The following is a 17,470-nucleotide window of genomic DNA, read 5'->3' on the forward strand; positions in this document are numbered from 1 at the left end:
CCCCCCAGTCTTGTTGCTCTTCTCTATACTCATTCTAGCAACTCTACTCCTTCCGAAAATGAGGCCTCCAGACCTGTACACAGTACTCAAAGTGTGGCTGACCATTGCCTTATACAAGGGAATAATCACCTCCTTATGCCTGCTAGCAAAATTCTTGTATATCATTGACAATACCCTATGACCTGTTCTGGCCGCCTGTCTGCACTGCTCAGAAAATTTCATATTTGACTGCACAATTAATCCCAGGTCTTTTTTCATTTTCTACCACCCTAAGTGTAGTACCACACAGTTTGTTAAAAAATCTCTGGGGTTACTGCTACCCATATGCAGTACTTTGCTTTTTTTCGATGTTAAACTTCAGTTGCCACTTCTCAGCCCACCTGCTCAACTTTTCTAGATCCTGTTGCAATACTGTCATATCCTGTTGCATACTGTCATTATCTACTCTGCCAACCTTTGTGTCATTTGCAAACTTAGACATTAAGCCTAATATACTTTCATCAGTATCATTGATAAATATACAAAACAAAATTGGGCTCAACACTGAACTCTGGGGGACTCCACTAATAATGTTGGTCCATGAAGAGTGGTACCATTGATGACCACCCTGTCTTCTCCCACTCAACCTTCCTTTTATTTATCCCTTGTAACAACTTGCCCTTAATGTCATACTGCTCCAATTTGTACAGCAGTCTTCCATGTGCAACAATATCAAAAGCTTTAGTAAAATCAAAGTATATGATATTAAAATTATTTTTTTCATCTGGTTCCTTTGTGACTACATCATAGTACCCAATAAAATTAGTAAGACAAGACTTCTGTTTAACAAACCCATGCTTAATTACTGCAGTCTTGTCTAGATGATTCTGCAGTGCTTCTTTAACCATTAAATCCATTATTTTTCCCTGAACAGAAGATAAACTTACAGGTCTGTAATTACTCTTGTCACTCCTTGATCCTCCTTTGTGAATTGGGGATTAATTTGCATATCTCCAGTCTGTGGGGACCTCCCCTGAATCTAAGGATGCTCTCATAATTATGGCTAAGGGTTTGCTTACTTCTTTCGCCACCTCCATTAATATAACTGGATAGATCCCAACCACCCCAGGTGCCTTTCTTTTGTTTAACTTCAACAATTTCTCTTCTACTTTGCTCTCAGTTATTACAAAATCATTTAGCTCCCTGTTACCTATAGCTTCTGTCCTCAACTTCCCTACAGAATTCCTCGTGTGTGAATATAGATGCAAAATGTTCATTCAGTTTGTCAACATGGAAGACAACAAGGCAATACAGATGCAACACAGCTTTTCACTAAGTGGATTCATTCTTATTCATAAAATATCTCAGTGGTCCAGACTCATGGTCAAATCTTTGTATATCGATTGGAAGTGACTACCAAACCAGGCAGCATTAAGGCAACATTTGTAGAAGTTCATGGAATAAATATTGATGTGAGATAGAGATTGTTACCTCCCACCCGCATTGAACAACAGCTTTCAAGAAAAACAAAATCTGCATAAGAGATGGATAGAGTGAGTCGCTATACAAGATCGGATTGCCTTCTCTAGAACCTGAGAACTGTTCAAATGCCAGGAATCATCTGCAATTAAAAAACATTTAAATGCAACTCTACAAAAAGGCAAGTCATTTTATGACTCTCAGCACACAGGAATTCCTAAAACACTGGACCTTAAACTGTGGATTGACCACATTACACAGTTCTCAAACACTGTAGCCCCAACGTATCCAGGCAACTTACCCATCAACAACATCTCAACTGATATGCTCACTACCGTTTGCATCTCTAGGAACTTCTATAAATGGATTGCCTCCCACCACAACTGCAGGCACCTACCCTTTTCTGTAATTTATGATCAAATGCCTCAGCACATTTATCATTGATCCACTACTGTCAATTTTTAACAATGTCTTAACACAGCACTAGTTCCCCCCTTTCTGGAACAGATATGCTGTGAGGCCACATCCTAAATGACAATCTGTGACCCTCATTAAACAATTCAGGCTAATCTCTCACCCTTCCAGGCTCTTGAAACTTATGGAGAAGGCATTACTTTCAACCATCATCAATCATTTCATGCATCACAAACCCCCACAAATTCACTATGCCATTCTTGGAAGATCCACAGTCACTAATTTTAACATCTATAACCAGCATTATTCTCAGAGCACTAGAAGCTAAACTAGAGGTTTCTGTAATATACATTGACCTGGAAGCCAGCCTGTGCAATCAGCATCCCCTCGCTTGTTTACCTCCTAGAAAATTACTTCCACATAAATGGCGATATATTGTGGATTATCACAACCCTGCTTTCTGACAGAACCATTCTTCTTACAGCAGCTCAAGGCATAATCTTGAGAAAGATCATTTCGGGAGTTCCCCAAGGCGGGGTCCTCTCCAGAGTATTATTTATTGCAGTCATTATTCCATTTGTGCCAATAGAGAAGACATTATCTGTTGTGCTGGTGATATTAAGCTACATACTCAGATTAACCCCGGCAAACATATCCCAATGTCAATAAAAAGGTCAATGAAAAGTTAGGCAAGTTAGGATCCTGTCTCTATCAATTTGGACTACCGATTAACCTTGCCAAAATCAGCCCAAATTGTCTTTTCTCTCAACCACCAACCCACTGAAGTCCAAACTTCTCTAGACAGTATTCTTTTTACAGTGGTCAATATACATACTGACTTGGGAGTCATCTTTGATTATGAACTGAGCTTTAACTCTTGCATTGACAAGCTCATAACAAAATTCTGCCAAATGCACTGGACTACCAAACAACAACTTCTTCATGTTAGGGATGTGACTCGTCAGTACATATACACTTCTGTATACTCCATGTTATATGACTCAGAAATTTGGGTGTCTGCAACCCCTACCAACATTAGCACATGTATTTTGGCGAATCCTGGCTCCTTTGTTGGATCACACATAAACATAGTTGTTCATCCCAGCAACAAACAACTGCAATGGCAACCTCACTAAACTTTACCCAACTGCCATATATTGTAATGGAAAAGCTCCTTGTCTTAACTGCCAAAATGACTACTGGAATAATCTTGGAGCCAAACATCTGGAAACTACAGCTGGGGAATCCCTCAACCCGGAATGAGGTCAGCTACCACACTTATAGCCCACCCTAACAGACTAGCCCTCTGTGATCATTTTCTTCCCAGGCAGATGCTCACCACAGTCCAAGCAATTGACGGCAACCTCTACAAATTTGAAAAGGATTGAAAAAACTGCAGACAGATCCTTGATAGCCTAACCTGAACCAGGCAAACTGCACATTAAATATGGGCAGTATAATAATTTGAAAAGTATAATGTCTGTACATTGCAAATAATATCAAAAGTATGTCTGTAGAAATATATTGTAAATAATTTCTGAAACTTATTCTGTAGTTGACTCTGGGGGATGAATGCAAATTCTCAATGTGAGCTGCATTCTCCACTAGTCAGTGTAAAACCCCTGGCATTGCTGTTGTGAAAGGTATATTGTATATATCACTTTTGTATAAAGATTATATATATATAAATTCAAAGGAGAGGTAGAGAAACTACTGGAGGGAATGTACAGATGATGTGGGAAGTTTATTTTTTTGGCTGATGCTGTATAAGATTGCTTTGTTGCTTCATTTGACACTGTTAGTATAACAATAATGTATAATAATTTATTATATATTATTATTATACTAAAATTTATTAAATATAAATTATTATACAAAAATGTATAATAATTTATTTTTCTCTTTTTTGTAAATATTAAAAGTGGATTATTGCAAAGTATGTTAATATTATTATTAAAACAAAATAAATACAAAAATCTTTTACTTATTACATTTATTATACTGTTTTTAATACAAATCAGAATGTTTTAATAATAATTATAATAATAATTTATATTTGTGGTCTAATATGATCTTTGTGACTGAGTCACCTTGACCAATACATCAGTATTTGATTCAGTTGCTACTGGTAGACTTACTTTGAAACTCCCGATTTTGAAGTTTCTTGAAACATTTTGGGGCATTTCATTAATAAGTCTTGATATTGATTTTCAAGAGAAACTGATATTTTCAAAAAAATACACTTTCCCAGACACAAAATGTGAACAATTTCAGAAATACATTCTTTAATAAACTTGCCATTTGAGTACACTTAATAGTTTTTTAGCTATTTTATAACTCATAATAAAACTTGTCTTTGAAATACTCATTTTCTATAGTCTGCTTTTCTTATTTTGCTGAGTGTGCATTGGAAAATGGAGCAGTTGCAGTGTAGCTCTATGCAAAGTGTTACTTGTTTTTAGCATGAGTGTAGAATGAAAAACATAAATGTCAATAAATGGAAGCAACCCAATTACAAGTCACAGAATTATTAATAAAAAATTCATTTTGCACTTACAGGCTGTTTATCGATAATAATTTACAATGAGTGCAGGCTGGATACAATATTTACATAGGTTAGGGGTTGCTCACCCCCCTGCTGTATACAATACTCAGGGCACCTCCACTGGCAGAATTTCTCAACATCATAAATAAAATATTATGATTTATCCTTTCTATTTGCATTGTTGAGAGAAAATCATATAAAATTTTAGAATTATTCTGAAGTGATTTTCATTTCCAACTATGTTAAATAATCTTATTATTTGGAACCAGTGGCAGAAGGATGCATAAAAGCAACAAAGCTTGATGTTAGCAGCAGTTAGTCTGTTGTGGGACAGACCCTGTCTAATGCCCAGGGGCTCACATCTGGTGAGTATGGGCTTGGCACACCTAGGGTCCTGAGCCGGATATCATCGTTCTTCTCTTTCTTGGCGATTCCTTTCTACTTCTGACTCTCTCTTTTTCAGGGTAGCTCGGAAATTTTTTTTTGGCTGGTGCAGCATAAGCCTCGGGCTTCCTTGCACTTTATTTAACCCCAGGGGCTCACATCTGGTGAGTATGGACTTGACATACCCAGGGTCCTTAGCTGGATATCATCATTCTTCTGTTTCTTGGTGATTTCCTTCTACTTCTGACTCTTGTTCTCTCTCTCTCTCGCCTCGGGCTTCCTTGCACTATATTTAACCCCAGGGGCTCACATCTGGTGAGTATGGGCTTGGCACACCCAGGGTCCTTAGCTGGATGTCATTATTCTTCTGTTTATTGGTGATTCCCTTCTACTTCTGACTCTTGTTCTCTCTCTCATGGTAATTCTGAAATTTTTTTTTTTTTTTTTTTGGCTGGTGCAGCATAAGCCTCAGGCTTCCTTGCACCATATAGCTAATGATAATAATATTAATATGGCTGGTAATAGTAGTAATACTGTTGTATTAGCCGTTGCGATTTCATTTTTTTGTTATTGTGTAGTACTCTTCTGGTATAGGTTATTCAGTAGTAAGAATGTCATTATACTCAAGGCAAGAGAAAGTTCAATTAGTTATATTTCACATTGCTGCCGGATATTGGTGGGGAGCCTACGATGAATTTTAGGAGTGGTCTTCCTAAACTACAGGTCAAGTTACATGTTTCTTGAGAATTTACTACATTTTAAAGCTATTAGAAGCATAAATTGCTTTCCTCTACAAATTATGTATAGTTAAGAATTATGCACAAATGACAGTGACAGAGCTGAATTTTGCAACTAAATATCATCAGTGATGAAACATACTTTCATTTGAATAGAACTGTTAACAAACACAATTACTAGCACTAGAGTGGTGAGGGCCCCCAGTTAGATTATTTTCATTGTCATTCCTATTTGCAGATTGCAGTATAGGCAGCCACATGTGGCTCTTTTTTGCTGTTCTTGTTAGCAGGGCTGCAGCTACCATGTAATTTGTCTTTGGAAGTTTTTTTATATTTAATTTTACCTCAGAAGAAAACAAATAGAGATGTACCGAAACAAAAATGTCTTTTATTACTGGTATTAATTCTTTGTAAAGTTTATGTCAAAATTAAACAGCCTCCTAATTCAGAGAAGTGTCCTTATTACAATATTCTAATAACTGCATTCAAAATGCCCTTTCAAAATTACATTAGGAAAACTAATGTCTTCCCTTTTTTTTTACTTAGGTAGCCATTAAAATCATTGATAAAAGTCAGTTGAACAAAGTCAATCTTGAAAAGGTATATCGAGAAGTCCAGATAATGAAACTGCTCAACCATCCCCATATTATAAAGTTATATCAAGTAAGTTTTTATTTTTGACATTCCCAAGGACAATGATGATGACTAGTGAAAGCATGTAATAGTTATATGCCTTTCTTGATGATGATGATAAGCTCCATACTAGGTTTCAGTGTAATTGTCTGTGAATTCCATATAAATTGTTGTTGGTTTTTATGTGTGTGTGTGGGGGGGGGGGTGTCAGTCCAAAATATAAACTTTGAACTTTTTAGCCTGAGACTAAGAACTAATTAAAAGAATTGAGGTTGTCACAGACATTCTCTCAGATATGCCAGACAAGCTGTACTTGCTACCTGGGAGTCTAAAACGCTGATGGAACTGATATTCGGGTGACACTCAAGTCAAGTGGACCCAATTTCGGCGAAGTCCGGACGGTCTGTGACAGCCAAATCCTCTGCTTGCACCTTCACGATGGTGGGACTGTTAGTAATCCTGGGTATAACCTCCATGCACAAGCACATGGTGGGTGACCACCCAGGTGTGAACCAACGTAAGCAGGGGTCGAGGTGTGGCGCCCACACCACATGGAGGAATGCCGCCCCTCTATGTTACCAGGCAGTACTAGGTGGTAGATGACTCTCATCAACCGGTGAAATACCACCACTTTGCTTATTGGAGGCTTGAAGTGGTGGAACCCATGTTTAGTCTCTAGAGCTAAGTTCCGGTCAACCCTTCCCTATCTCTTCCATCATGCAGTATGATTGATGACTTTTGAGGTTATGATGAACGTCGTGGCGAGATCCAATATTCCTTACATTTCGAGGGTACAGCTCTAAAACGGTTTTTCGCAGGCCGGCCGCTAGTTAGTACACCGGACCGAACCTATTGCTAACTCTCTAGGAGGCTTCCGGATCAGCTAGTGTATAATCTTGCTACCTCTACTCTGCCAGATAGTGACTGGAGGGAGTCCGAGTAGTGTGTATGCGGAGAGCATTGTCGAGGCTATGTTATGTCAAGGATCTGGGTATATTCTTACCACATGTACGCCATATCCAAAAATTTCATTACTTCATACAGCATGTCCCACCCACTTTTTCTTACTATTGAATACACCATGAATTGTCAAACTAATAGAACAAGCTTATCTGCGAAAAGATCTAAACCTCCCAAGGACTTCCTAATTCATTTCACAAATATACGTGGTCTCAATTCTAATCTCAACGATGTCCATTTCCACTTGCAGTCTGCCAAACCCCATGTACTTTTTCTGACAGAATCTCAGTTATCGGTTGATTCAACTACTGCTCATCTCAGATGCCCAAATTATTCGCTGTATGATTCCTTTCGCCTCAAAGGTGGTACTTGTGCATATGTCCGTTCTGATATTTCCTGTCAGAGACTTGGCAATTTGGAATCTCCTCTCTTTGATCTTCTCTGGCTTAAAATCTCTCTACCTCATTGTGTCAAATTCATCTGTTGTCTCTACCGTTCTCCCAACTCCACTAATCACTTGGAGCTCTTTGACTTCCTCTCGTTGCAACTTGACTTTCTCCAGTCCAACTTTCCTAACAGTGAGGTAATTTTCCTTGGTGATTTTAATGTTCACAACTCCAGCTGGCTTCCGTTTTCTAGTCACACCGACCCAGCAGGTCGAGATGCTGACACTTTTGCAATTACTAATGACCTAGCACAGATTGTTCATTTACCTACAAGAATACCGGACAATCCGAATCATACAGCCAATACGCTCGATCTTTTTCTCACAAACAACCCTTCTAAGTACATAGTCGAAGTGAGAGGTCCTTTAGGCACCTCAAATCACAACTTGGTGATTGTCTCTTCTCCAATGCAACCTTTATCTCATGGCTATTCCCAACCTTGTATTGTTTGGCATTACAAGAATGCAAAATGGGATGACCTGCGAGACTTCTTTTCTTCTTTTCCTTGGTCGGATTACTGTTTCAAAACTCCTGATGTCAACGTTTGCTCAGATCGTGTCAGTGAAATTATTCTTGCAGGAATGGAATCCTTTATCCCACACTCCACTTTAAAATCTCGTCCTTTATCTAAACCTTGGTTTTCCAATAAATGTGCTAAGGCTGTTCAAGAGAAGAATGTTGCATATCGTAATTGGCTTGTTTCTAATTCTTCAGTTTCATTTTCTGCCTACACCAAAGCTCGTAACAATTGTAAAGCAGTTATTAATCAGTCCAAACTAGAGTTTGAACAGGCTAAGAGTAGAAAACTTGCTTCTTGCCCTAATGGTAGCCGAGCATTCGGGTCTCTTGCCAAAGCTATTGGCCGCAACTTTTGCCCATCTCTGCTTCTGCCTCTGTCCAAACCAGATGGTTCTGTTGTCACTTCAGCCAAGGATAAAGCTGACCTGCTAGTATCCCATTTTTCTTCCAGCTCATGTATTAATGAACTTGGTAAAACACCTCCCACCATTCCCAACACGGTCCATTCAATGCCTCCTGTGGTCTTCCGTCAAAAGGATATCAGAAGGATTTTGATGAATCTTGATGCTAAGAAAGCTCCAGGTCCTGATGGTATTTCTCCACTTGTTCTCAAAATCTGTGCTCCTGAACTTACTCCTATTCTTTGCCGCCTTTTTTCACTTTCTTATTTGAAAGGTGTTTTTCCTTCTGCTTGGAAATTTGCTCATATCCAGCCAGTTCCTAAAAAGGGTGACAAATCCCTCCCATCCAATTATCGTCCCATTGCAATTACTTCTACTCTCTCTAAAGTAATGGAGAAATCAATTAACTGCCAACTCCTAAACTACCTAGAAACCTTCCGTCTGATCAACGATTGCCAGTATGGATTCCGTCAGTGTCGATCCACTGGTGATATTCTGGCTTATGTTACCCATTTATGGACTACTTCAATGGAAAGGTTCGGTAAAACACAAGTAGTTGCTCTTGACATCTCAAAGGCTTTCGATCGTGTTTGGCATAAAGGTCTTCTAAACAAGCTTCCATCTTATGGTTTGCCAACTGTTTTTAGTAATTGGTTATCCAGTTTTCTCTCTGATCGCTCACTGAGGGTGATGGTAGATGGCTCTCTGTCTTCTAACTTCTCCACTAATGCCGGTGTCCCCCAAGGTTCAGTTTTTTCCCCACTCTTTTCCTCTTGTATATCAATGACCTTCTTCCATTGACTGGAAATCCTATCCATAGTTTTGCCGATGATAGCACATTGCATTCAACTTTCCATTTTGAGAAACCTTGCCCTGCTCAATCAGCTTCAACTTCTCGAAAATCTGCTACCAATTCCTTAAATGCCGATCTTCAGGTAATTCTCCAGTGGGGCAAAGACAACTTAGTTAATTTCAACCCTTCTAAAACTCAGTCTTGTCTTATATCTCGGAAAAAGGATTCTTCTGCTCCTATGCTTATCTTTAGTGACACTCCAATTTCTAGGCAAAAGGATATATCTCTTTTGGGGATTACCCTGACTTCTAATCTCTCTTGGCACAAGCACATTACAAATATTGCTTCCTCTGCATCTAAAAAACTTGGTTTTCTCTTTTGCTCTCGGCGTTACTTTTCTTCCAAACAGCTGCTCACTCTGTATAAATCGCAAATCCGCCCTGCCATGGAATATTGTTCCCACATTTGGGGTGGTGCCCCCAAAACCTCTCTCAGGCTTCTTGATTCCATTCAGAAGAGGGCAGTTAGGTTAATTAATGATTCATCTCTAACAGAGTCTCTCCACTCGCTTTCTCATAGACGTACTGTTTCTGCTGCATGCCTCTTCTGCAGATATTTCCATGGGCACTGTTCTTCTGAATTGGCTTCTATAATTCCCGCTCTCTCTTTCAAAACAGTCTAAACACGTGCCGGCACCAGCCAACATCCATTTACTGTCCAACTTCAAACCCACAGAACCAACTTTTCATCTTCCTCATTTATTCATTCAACTGCTGTTTTCTGGAACAACCTTCCTTCATACGTATTTCCTGAAAATTACAATCTACAGAAGTTCAAGTCCAATGTCAACAAATATCTTCTTTCGTCTTCTCAACCTCCAACCCAAGCATGGTACTAAGTACTATAGGTTCTAATATCTCTCGTGTTTGGGGTTCACATAAAAAAAAAAAAAAAAAAACACTAATTAACTAATTATAAGAAACAATGTTTTAATTACACTGACATTTTAAGGATAATTATATATCTGTTTCTTAGAGCAACTAATGTAATATATCAAAGATACATAGTATCTAACAAAAAAAGAATTTGCGATTTTATAATCATCTGATGATCATTTCCCTAAAATGCAAGAAATCTGTATAGTAGTGAACAACAAATTCCAAGGCAAATTGTAGAAGATTGCTGAAGGGATCAATGAAAAAAATGGCAATAGACACATGGAGTCACATTGACACTGTGGTGGCAGCTGGTGTTAATATATACTTAGATATAGACAGTGAAGAAAAGTAAAAGGGGACGGGATTCTTGTATAATGGAGGAACAAATTGCTCTTTAGTGAAAACACGTCTTTAGAATGTGATGGAATGTAAAGAGTTTTAAGTATAAAAAAGGGAAATCTAAAATTGATGAATATGCAAGCAAGCAAGTAGCATAAAAGTGAAGTTCTTTTTTGGGATGAACTAAATTTAAAAATTAAATGATAACTACAGATAAATAATAGTAACAGTATAAATTGATAATTGAAGAAATTGAATACCAAAACTAAATTAAAATTCAGTCAAGCCCCTGGAGATTGTCCTTAAAAGGTGTATAGACACCAGACAAGGAAAAAAATGCATTAATTTGGTGTTGAAGTTAAGGGGAATAAGAAGGATAAGGTCAGGAACAAAGTGCTGGTTATAACTGGATTAAAATGAGAGCATACCCATATCTGCCAGCTCTTTCAGTTTTCTTGGAAGACTTCTGGAAATATTGTCTTTTATGGTGTTATGGGGAGTTTTACTTTTCTTTTGGATTTGTTTATGCTGTTCTTTTTCCATATACAAATCTACTACCAAAGATTTTGGTATAGCCTTAAAACTGCTGTTTGATGGCTGTGGCTCTACTCATGTTTAGTACAGAAAACAGCATATGCAGTGAACACAGATCATGGTATATGCTTTGATTTAAGTTTTGTTTTGCATTAGATAGTTACAGCATCTTCTGTCATAACTACTATTTAATAGACAGTTTAATGGTCAGCATTCTTGTTGTCATGGAAGATTGGCCAAGCAATTACAACAAATTAATTGTTACACCACACCAAACCATGGGTTTTCTGAATGCAGAGGTGTCTCTATGGCTTTGTTAGAATTTTACAATAACTGCGACATGCATATTCTGTTTATTAACATACCTGTTTAACCAGAAGTGTGCTTTGTTGGTTCATGGTTTGTACTTAAAAGGGACCACAAAAGTTAAGTTGCTTATTGTATATAAATTTTGTAGGGGAATATTTTTGTCTTGTTGAACAGTAGTTAAAGTGGATGGTTTGTTTTGAACCGAGAGAGAGAGAGAGAGAGAGAGAGAGAGAGAGAGAGAGAGAGAGAGAGAGAGAGAGAGAGAGAGAGAGAGAGAGAGTCATTTTATGTTAGCATTATAATGCAGGAAAACAAGCATATACAATATCAACAAATAATGCAGGAAAACAAGCATATACAATATCAACCTGCTAACTAAAGGCAAACTTCTGCACATCTATTCTGCAACTATCTTCCTCAATTTGAATTTATACCCCCTCATTTGTATAGTATGAGCATGAGGAAGAATCCAATCAGCATTGAGCTTGCTCAATCCATTCAAAGCCTTAAACACCTAAATCACATTGCTTCACAGGTGCATGGTCTCCAGATGCTTCAATTTGCAGAACTAAAGCCTTTCTTGGTAAGAGCACCCCCTTTGTTCCCCTCACTAATCTCATTGCCCTTCTCTATATCTGTTCCAGCAGATCCATGTCCTTCCTAAAATGAGGCCTCCAGACCTGTATGCAGTACTCAAGATGTGGTCTGACCTTTGCCTTATACACTGGGATAATCAACTCTTTTTCCTGCTAGCAAAATTCTTGTATATCATTGACAAAACACCACGAGCTGTTCTGGCATCCTGTCTGCACTGCTCAGAGAACCTAATATCTGTCTGCACAATTACACCCAGGCCTCTTTCATTTTCCACTAACCTAAGTGTAGTACCTCACAGGTAGTAATAGTAGTAGTAGTAACAAAAATGATGTAAGAAAGCAAGCTTATATAGCATCAGCCAAAAAAAACAAAAAAAAAAACTACATAGTTCACCCATTCGTACCCTCCAAGAACAAGAATTTGTGAAGTTCTTCCTTGAATTAATTCAACCATTCACTTCCATAACAACAGATGGACGCTTTTTCCAACAATCAATCACCCGCTGGCTGAAGGCAAACTTCCCCACATCTATTCTGCAACCATCCTTCCTCAACTTGAATTTATGTCCCATCATTAAGTAAGCTGCATGTTAATAGAATGCTATTAACATTCAGCTTACTTAATCCATTCAAGGCTTTAAACACCTCAGTCATATCTCCCTGCAAGTGCCTAGTTTTGAGACGCTGCAATTTGCAGAAATGAAGCCTTCCTAGGTAAGAGCACCTTTTGTTCTCTTCACCAGTGTGATTGTCCTTCTGTGCATGCATTTCAGCAAATCTACATCCTTGCTTATGTGAGGCCATCAAGCCTGTATACATTATTCAAGATGTGGCCTAACCAAAGCCTTATACAAAGGGATAATTACCTCCTTCTCCCTGCCAATAAAGTTTTTGTATATCATTGATAAAACTCCAGCTCTCCTGACAGCATGTCTGCACTGCTTAGACAATTTGTCTGACTGCACAATTACTTCCCAATTCTTGTTCATTCTCCATTACCCTGAGTGTAGTACAACACAGTTCATAAGTTACTCTGGGGTTACTGCTACCCATATGCAGTACCTTGCATTTGTCGATGTTAAACTTCAACTGCCATTTCTCAGCCCATTGACCAAATTTTCCTAGATCTTGTTGCAGTAGCTCACCCTGATTACTGTCATTAACCACCCTGCCAATTGTCATATCATCTGCAAACTTAGATATTAAGCTTAATATATCTTCATCAGCATCATTGATAAATATTGAAAACAACAATGGCCCAGCACTCAACCCTGGGGAACTCTACAAATAACATTAGTCCATGAAGAGCAGTGCCTATTGATGATTACTGTCTTTCTTCTTCTACTTAACGATTCCTTTATCCATAACAGTAACTTGCCCTTAATTCCACATTTCTCTTATATAGCATTTTTTTATGTGCAACAGTATTGAAAGCTTTCCTGAAATCAAAGTATGTGATGTCAAAATTATTTCTTACATCCAGTTTCTTGGTCACTGCATCATAGTAACTTATTAGATTGGTTAGACTAGACTGCCCCTTAACAAATCCATGCTATGATTGCAGCATAATTGCATGCCTGTCCAGATGGTCCCACATTACTTCTTTAAACAGTGATTCCATTATTTTCCTTGGAATAGATGTTATGCTAACAGGTCTGTAATTACTCACATCACCTTTTGATCCCCTTTTATGAACTGGGATTATATTTGTACAACTCCAGTACATAGGTATCTCCCTTGAATCCAAAGATGCTTTTTATAATTATGGCTAAGGGTTTCCTTACCTCCTTTGCTACCTCCCTTAATATAAGTGGATAGATTCCATGTGTCTCAGGTGCCTTTCTTATGTCCATCCTCAACAATTTCTCGTCCACTTTCCTTTCAGTTATCATAAAATCATTTAGCTTCTCGTTAGAGTTTGCTAAACTTCTGGCATCCCCTTTCCTAAAGAATTCCTCATGTGTGAATGTAGATGCAAAAAACCCATAGACATCAAGTGGCCCCTGATTCAACCCCTTCCTTCTATTTTTCATATAAGCATAGAAGTCTTTTCTGTTTTTCTTTGCATTTTTTGCTGGAGACTGCATAATTTTCCTTAGCTTGCCTAGCTTCCTTTGTGACTTGATTACACACTAATTTATATCTGCCATAGGCTTCTGTATCACTTGATAAATTATATGTATCCCATGCACTTTTCTTCTCTTCTACATGTCTCAATAGTTCATCTGACATTCATTTGGGGTAAGCTTTGAACAGTATTTCTTGATTGGTATAAAAATCCTAGTAGCTTCTTTGATTACTTCCCTTTTAGAATTTGTTGTTGGTTACATGATCAGTTGATGTCCCACTGCACGGAAATTAAAAATGCCCGACGCTACTGTAGTCACCCTTGCGAGAGCAAAAGCCTTTCCATTTATCCTTGACAGTAGTTATGTCTGTAATTAAATTCCACATTAGTTGGTAATGTTAAAACTTAAATTGTCATTTCTCAGCCCATCTGCTAATTTTTCTAGAACTTGTTGTAACAGCATACTGTCATTATTGTCATTAATAAATACAGAAAACAACAATGGGCCCAGCACTGAACCTTTTGGGACTCCACTAATAACATTAATCAATGAAGAGCAGTATCCATTGATAACTGCTCTCTGTCTTTTCCCTCTCAACCATCTCTTTATTCATAGCAGTAACTTGCCCTTACTGCCATGCTGCTACCATTTATACAACATTCTTTTATGTGCAACAGTATCAAAAGCTTTAATGAAAGCCAAGTATATGATAGCAAAATTATTTTTTGCTTCTAGTTCTTTTGTTACTGCATCATAGTATCCAGAAAATTGGGCTGACAAGATCTCCCTTTAATGAACCCATGCTGTGACTGAAGTATAACTGCACTCCTGTCTAGATGGTCCTGCATTACTTCTGTAACCAGACTCCATTATTTTCCCTGGAACAGAAGTTAAGCTAACAGGTCTGTAATACTTGTGTCACCCTTTGATCCCCCTTTTGTGAATTGGTGATACATTCACACATCTACAGTCCACGGGAACTTCCCCTAAATCCAAGGATGCTCTCTAATAATGATGGCTAAGCGTTTGCTTATGTCCTCTGCTGCCTTCCTTAATATAATTGGATAGATCCCATCCATCTTTTTGTTTAACTTCAACAATTTTTCCTCCACTTTCAGTTATTACAAGATCATTCAGCCTGCTCTTAAGAGTTTGATAAATTTCTGGCAACTTGCCTGAAGGATTTCTCATCCCCTTTCTTCTAGTGTTTACATAAGTAAATAAGGCTTTGCTATTTTTCTTGCATCCTTTGCCAAAGATTTCTCATTATCTGCCATGGCTTGTCTAAGATTTGACTCGATTGCTGACTAGTTTATATCTACCATAGGCTTTTGTAACATGTGATAATTGATTTTTATCCTTTATTCTCTGCCACATGTTTTATTAGTTCATCTGGTAGCCATTCAAATCTAGGCCTTGAATAGTGTTTCTTAGTTGGTATGAAAAGCTTCTATGATTACTTCCCTGAATGCTTCCCATTTAGAATTTGTTGTTGGTAACATAACTAGTTGGTCTCACTGTATAGATTTTAAAAACTGTCTGAGACCCATAGTCCCCATTATGGAAGCAAAATCTGTGTCCTTTATACCCTTGATGGTAGTTACATCTTTAAGTAAATCCTACATCAATACACTGTGATCACTGCTGCCTAGTGGTTCTTTTATCTGCAGATTTGCAATAAATTAAATCTAGGGGCTCACATCTGATGAGTGTGGGCTTGGCACACCCAAGGTCCTGAGCTGGATATCATCATTTTTTCTTTCTTGGTGATTCTCTTCTACTTGTAACTCTTGTTTTATTTCTTTTTTCTTTCTCTTCTTTTCTTCCTTTTTTTTTTCTTTCTTGTTTTCTTTCTCTTCTTTTCTTCTCTCTCTCTCTCTCTCTCTCTCTCTCTCTCTCTCTCTCTCTCTCTCTCTCTCTCTCCCCCCCTCTCTTAGAGTAATTCCGAAATTTTTTGGCTGGTGCAGCAAAAGCCTCAGGCTTCCTTGCACCATATGGCAAATAATAATAATAATGAAGAATCACTGCTGATAATCAGATCAAGAGTATTGCTCTCTTTTTTCGCCTTTCTAACATGCTATGTTAGAAAACACAGCATGTTAGAAACAGTTAGAAAATAGTAATCCACACACAGTTAGAAAACAGTAATCCAATAAATTCACAAAAGTGTTGCTGGTGTGTGAGTAACAAACACACAAGTTCCAGTCAATATCTGGGAAGTTAAAATCCTCCATTATAATACAATCTGATTTTCTGGTCTGCTCTGTTTCTGTGTATAATTGTTATACTTATCATAGTCATTAGGCTTATAACACATTCCTGCTCCCTTTTTTGTTTGCCCAAACTGACTGAACATTGCACTGGTTGCTGTTATTGACTGGATGCACTGGCTTAGATTAATATGCTTCATAACTAAGAACATAGCCCCCTCCTTTCCTCTCTGTCTTTTCTGTACATATTTTACTCCCCATATTCAAATTCTGCATTCCTTATATCTGAATGACACTACTTCTCTGATATGTCTACAGTGTTTTCATTTGATGACTTTACCAGCATTTCAAATTCATAAAATTTATTTACTATGCTTCTATTATTGGTGTAAATGCAAGTATACATGCACGTGTACTTAAATATGAAACTCATCTAACCTAGGCTAGACACATTATAGCCTAAGTTGCTCTTGTGCCAATAGCTCTCAAACAATAACATCAACCTCTACTTATTCTCAGGTACCCTAACACAACCCCATGTATTTCCTTTTTTCAAGATGGTCTACAGCAGGTCTTTAAATCCTCAGTATCTTGCTTTCTGGCTGCTGCATGTTCCATTAGAAGCAGTGCAAGGATCACTTTAACATCTGCCTGCAGCTACTGTTAGTCTATTAGTCTGTGTATTCCACCAAGCAAGCAGTTTTCTGACCCACCTTTCATTACTTTAATAGTATCAGTAAATATTCTTGCACCTTTCTATTTAAGTTTATCTCATCCCAGTAGATGCACTTTCCTGTTAACAAGCACAGACCAAGTTGAGAAAAATTGTACCCCACGAGTCTTGCACAATCTCTTCAGGGTGAATTGATTGAACAAGGTTCTCATCATGTCATGTCTAGGCTGGGACTTAAAACTTCAATCCTAACTCAAAACTTTTTCTCAATGTTGCCCTGTACTTGTTAAGTAAGTCCTCAGATTTTCTACTCTTAATGTCATTAGTTTCAGTGTGTACAACAATATCACCCTTTGTGCCATTTAAAGATTATATTTGCTCATCTACAATGTCAACAACTTTTGCTCATGGCTGACATTCCACTTATCCTTTTTGTGCAATATGTTTTCTGCTTTCCAGACAGCAGAGTCATTGGCAATAACTACCTCCTGTGGGACCAGTGCATTCTCCCT

At 37.9% G+C, this 17,470-nt stretch overlaps 1 protein-coding gene across 6 annotated transcripts in view; it reads left to right on the forward strand.

Moving 5' to 3' along the window:
* The window catches only part of LOC150076142 (serine/threonine-protein kinase SIK2-like), a 362,913-nt gene that overhangs the window by 118,806 nt on the left and 226,637 nt on the right, over window positions 1-17,470 (forward strand). For all 6 annotated transcript variants that reach the window (XM_090387046.1, XM_090387049.1, XM_090387050.1 and 3 more), the window contains one exon: window positions 6,085-6,201. In XM_090387046.1, the coding sequence (XP_090243172.1) occupies window positions 6,085-6,201 (117 nt within the window). The remainder of the gene's footprint in view (window positions 1-6,084; window positions 6,202-17,470) is intronic.

The sequence above is a fragment of the Mastigoproctus giganteus genome, chromosome 13 (assembly GCF_048544385.1).
Source record: "Mastigoproctus giganteus isolate SK-2022 chromosome 13, ASM4854438v1, whole genome shotgun sequence".
Taxonomy (NCBI): domain Eukaryota; kingdom Metazoa; phylum Arthropoda; class Arachnida; order Uropygi; family Thelyphonidae; genus Mastigoproctus; species Mastigoproctus giganteus.